This window comes from Coregonus clupeaformis, chromosome 9 (genome assembly GCF_020615455.1).
Source record: "Coregonus clupeaformis isolate EN_2021a chromosome 9, ASM2061545v1, whole genome shotgun sequence".
In the NCBI taxonomy this organism is placed as follows: Eukaryota; Metazoa; Chordata; class Actinopteri; order Salmoniformes; family Salmonidae; genus Coregonus; species Coregonus clupeaformis.
This window is the reverse complement of record NC_059200.1, coordinates 50,038,829-50,043,410: the sequence shown is the minus strand read 5'-3', so window position 1 is coordinate 50,043,410 and position 4,582 is coordinate 50,038,829. Positions and strand designations below refer to the sequence as shown.

General features: G+C 42.0%; 1 protein-coding gene across 1 annotated transcript; it reads right to left on the bottom strand.

Moving 5' to 3' along the window:
* Nucleotides 1-2,509: 2,509 nt before the first annotated feature.
* LOC121574047 (biorientation of chromosomes in cell division protein 1-like) lies at nt 2,510-4,359 on the bottom strand. Its single transcript, XM_041886593.1, has 4 exons — nt 4,019-4,359; nt 3,676-3,800; nt 3,237-3,439; nt 2,510-3,098 (listed from the first exon to the last, which is right to left on the bottom strand). The coding sequence occupies exons 1-3, from the start codon at nt 4,154-4,156 to the stop codon at nt 3,238-3,240; spliced, it is 465 nt and encodes a 154-aa protein (XP_041742527.1). The 5' UTR covers nt 4,157-4,359; the 3' UTR covers nt 2,510-3,098; nt 3,237.
* Between the last annotated feature and the right edge of the window lie 223 nt (nt 4,360-4,582).

Genomic DNA, 4,582 nt, shown 5'->3' with positions numbered 1-4,582 from the left:
TTTTGCTTTTGTGAAAGAGCACAGTTAGAAATATATGGCATATAGAAGCAAACCGGATGGACATCATGAAAATGATCGGAGAGGTTGAGAGTAGAAGTAGTTCAGGAGAAAAAACAAACAAAATATAATTATTGTAAAATTGATTGTGTCCATAAAATTTATATAGTATGTATAAGCTGGAAGTAGAGGCCTAAGCATTGTTGTTCACTAGTTTACTCCAATTAGGGAAAGGGTGGTGGGGTTGGAAAGTAATAAAGGGGAATATATATTTTTTAAAGGATATGTATGTGTATGTACAGTGGGGGAAAAAAGTATTTAGTCAGCCACCAATTGTGCAAGTTCTCCCACTTAAAAAGATGAGAGAGGCCTGTAATTTTCATCATAGGTACACGTCAACTATGACAGACAAATTGAGAAAAAAAAATCCAGAAAATCACATTGTAGGATTTATTATGAATTTATTTGCAAATTATGGTGGAAAATAAGTATTTGGTCACCTAGAAACAAGCAAGATTTCTGGCTCTCACAGACCTGTAACTTCTTCTTTAAGAGGCTCCTCTGTCCTCCACTCGTTACCTGTATTAATGGCACCTGTTTGAACTTGTTATCAGTATAAAAGACACCTGTCCACAACCTCAAACAGTCACACTCCAAACTCCACTATGGCCAAGACCAAAGAGCTGTCAAAGGACACCAGAAACAAAATTGTAGACCTGCACCAGGCTGGGAAGACTGAATCTGCAATAGGTAAGCAGCTTGGTTTGAAGAAATCAACTGTGGGAGCAATTATTAGGAAATGGAAGACATACAAGACCACTGATAATCTCCCTCGATCTGGGGCTCCACGCAAGATCTCACCCCGTGGGGTCAAAATGATCACAAGAACGGTGAGCAAAAATCCCAGAACCACACGGGGGGACCTAGTGAATGACCTGCAGAGAGCTGGGACCAAAGTAACAAAGCCTACCATCAGTAACACACTACGCCGCCAGGGACTCAAATCCTGCAGTGCCAGACGTGTCCCCCTGCTTAAGCCAGTACATGTCCAGGCCCGTCTGAAGTTTGCTAGAGTGCATTTGGATGATCCAAAGGGACCAGGACGACTGATCCGTGTAAAGGAAAGAATGAATGGGGCCATGTATCGTGAGATTTTGAGTGAAAACCTCCTTCCATCAGCAAGGGCATTGAAGATGAAACGTGGCTGGGTCTTTCAGCATGACAATGATCCCAAACACACCGCCCGGGCAATGAAGGAGTGGCTTCGTAAGAAGCATTTCAAGGTCCTGGAGTGGCCTAGCCAGTCTCCAGATCTCAACCCCATAGAAAATCTTTGGAGGGAGTTGAAAGTCTGTGTTGTCCAGCGACAGCCCCAAAACATCACTGCTCTAGAGGAGATCTGCATGGAGGAATGGGCCAAAATACCAGCAACAGTGTGTGAAAACCTTGTGAAGACTTACAGAAAACGTTTGACCTGTGTCATTGCCAACAAAGGGTATATAACAAAGTATTGACAAAACTTTTGTTATTGACCAAATACTTATTTTCCACCATAATTTGCTAATAAATTCATAATAAATCCTACAATGTGATTTTCTGGAATTTTTTTTCTCAATTTGTCTATCATAGTTGACGTGTACCTATGATGAAAATTACAGGCCTCTCATCTTTTTAAGTGGGAGAACTTGCACAATTGGTGGCTGACTAAATACTTTTTTTCCCCACTGTATGTATATATATATATAAACATGGGGGATTGGATGTGATGCAGACAATTACATTGATGGAAGTTACAATCTATCTGCAATATTAAGCTGATCTAACCCCTAAAAAAAAAGACCAGGAGAGTGAGGAAAACCAATTATGTTGTGTCGGGTGTGTGGAGGTCTCTTATAATTAAAAAAAATAAAAATAAAAACAAGAGAGCAGAAAGGCTTGCCAGTTCTCAGTAATGCAGCACAGCGGGCCTGCTAGTCTGCACGTCCTCAAAGGTGAGGTGGTGAAAGATAGAGCTGCTTCTATCTGGGCAGCTCTGACAATTTAACCTTTGTCCCAGCCAGGTGGGAACACTGCACAGCTCATCCAGAGCCCCTCATCCCCCTTCCTGGGGGCTGCATTTTAGGGCCCTTGAGCTAAGCCTCTCCTACACGGCTGAGGTTAGCAAGATAAATATAGCATGGATGTGGAGACACAGCAACATGCCGTGCCCCCAGGCACTCACCTTGCATCCTGCCTGCCCAGAGGAATGGCAAAAACCCTGTCAGAGGCAGCCTGTTGGATCCCCACTGGGAGCTAGTTTCCTAACCTGGGTTGTACTCCAGATGTTAAGTCTCAAATTGGCAAAGACTGTAGCACCATTTTATGGCTAAGGTTTTGCCCAGGACTGTGTTCTCAATAAGGAACACATTGCACCTCCCTCCCCTCAAGAGATCTCACTGATTGTGCTCTGGATGGATCAAAATTGGATAATAATGCTGAGATCCTTCTAATCCAATAAGAATATAGGCAAATGTAGCAGAGGTATGGATCATTTAATCTAGGCTAACTCAGCAATGAACTCTTAACATGGCCAGTACAGCACATTTTCTATTGACCCAGTTTAAAAATGACAGGGCAGTGTAAACATTTCTACCAAATAATGAATTTGTTGAAAACATTTATTTACAAAATTCACAAAAAAAGTGGCAAAACACTGAGGGAAAAAAAATAGTTAGCAAACATTACGAACAATGGCTACTTCTGGCTTTTAAGAAATAAGTGACCATTCTATTTTTAATTCAATAACCACAAATGTAATTTAAATCAGAGCAATTTGTACAATTTTATCTGGAAGTAATAGATGGCATATTTAACCCATTGTGCTAGCTACACAAAGTGTCATTTGCACGATTCCTCCTGTGACTTGGTACGCATGTCCAGCATTGACAGCTCAAATCCATGGCTTGGTTTCTCCACATGAAGAACGACTAAGAGTTGCGAAAACCTCTTACAAAGCCCTTGCGCCATGATTCCTCCACAGTAGTTTTTGAAGTTGGAGTTCCTTGTCCAGCCTGATGGAGCTCTAGAAAAGTCTACCTTTCGCAGAAGACGTTTCTCTGCACCTAAAGTAAAAGGAGAAATGACAAACTGAAAACCTGAAACATTCTGAAGGATTATAGTTCAATACCCCTAGATTTTCCCATGATTTGTATGTTTTATGTTGATTTCCGCACTCTTGACCACAGGTGTGACACACTGACCTCATGGTGTTTTGGGTCCAGTGTGGCTTGGAGCCTCTTGCTGTTCTGTCTCTGATGGAGTGTTGGATGGATCATCCTCCTTCTTCTCAGCAGACAGGAAGTCGTGAATGGCATCCTCAATGTGGGGCCTGAAAGTGTGATTCAGCTTGGGATCCACCACCTGGGTGATGATTCTGTCCACTCCGGACTCCAGCATGCCTGACCTGACACACCACAGAGACAATACATTGACTGTCACATATACTGGCATCAGCGGGAACACCTGATTGTATCTATTGCAATCCAGACTGGGGACATGAGTTTAACCATTCATGTGCAGATTGCGCTGTCTTTGGCTTGAGAGAAAAATGTGATTTAATTGTTATGTGTACTGTCAACAATTACAATGCATTAGACATTTACAAGCAGAACTACAATCATATATGATGTAACTACTTACTGCACGACGCTTTGTCTTAGCACATTTCGCACTTGATTTTTGTTGATTGATGGGTTCCAGTCTTGAGTGTTCAAATGAGTGGAGACGAAGTTGTCAACTTTCTGTCGCAGATTCTGGTAGGCAGGCTGATGATGACAACAATGACAGAAGCACATCATTTACGTTAACCATTGATCAATAGCTGCAACATTTCCAACAGCTGGCTAGCTAGTTAGTTAAGCTAAAAACAACAAGTTGGGACAAAAATAAAGAATGAACTAGTTTGCTAGCTAACGTTAGCTAACTAGCAGGCTTAAAGGAACGTTGATAGCTAGTCAGAAAAAGTTGAAAGCTAGATAGCTACCTTTGTATCCACATCTGCCAGGCAGTCTCTGCGGAACTCGTCGAACAGGCCTCGGTTCTTGAGATGTTCGACGATGAGCCCGATGAGCTGCGGATCTCCGGAGGGAAGATTCAATGCGTTACCGGCACCCTCCGCCATACCGATGTTTGTTGAATTTCAGCCCGTCAATGAGTTTTGTACATATAGAAGTGTAGCACTATCGATATAATTTTAAGAAAGGACACAAAATAACTGCTTGTGGCTCTAAAACCTAGCTAAATTACTCGCTAACTAGCTACAACATAGCAGAATGATTTGGAAGTGTACCAAAATGCTTTGCAGTAGGAAGTCTTCTTCTTCTTCAGTGGGGTTTATCGGCGGTTAGCGTCCAACGTTATGGTGCATTACCGCCACCTACCGTACTGGAGTGTGGGCCAGAGACAGGGATAAACGAAATCCTACCTGCCAACCCAGTTTCTCTTAAAAAAAGACAACAAAATATGTGATACTATATCTAATGACGTTCTACTCAATATACTCTTTAAACTAATTTCCTGTATACCCTTCTCCCTCATACGTAATCTC

Bases quoted from the DNA above. Each gene is read 5' to 3' on its own strand.
- LOC121574047 (XM_041886593.1), bottom strand. From the start codon at position 4,156: ATGGCGGAGGGTGCCGGTAACGCATTGAATCTTCCCTCCGGAGATCCG. The intron at 3,801-4,018 runs GTAGCTATCTAG...TGTCATCATCAG, and splicing joins TGGCAGATGTGGATACAAAG to CCTGCCTACCAGAATCTGCG. The intron at 3,440-3,675 runs GTAAGTAGTTAC...GTGGTGTGTCAG, and splicing joins CTAAGACAAAGCGTCGTGCA to GTCAGGCATGCTGGAGTCCG.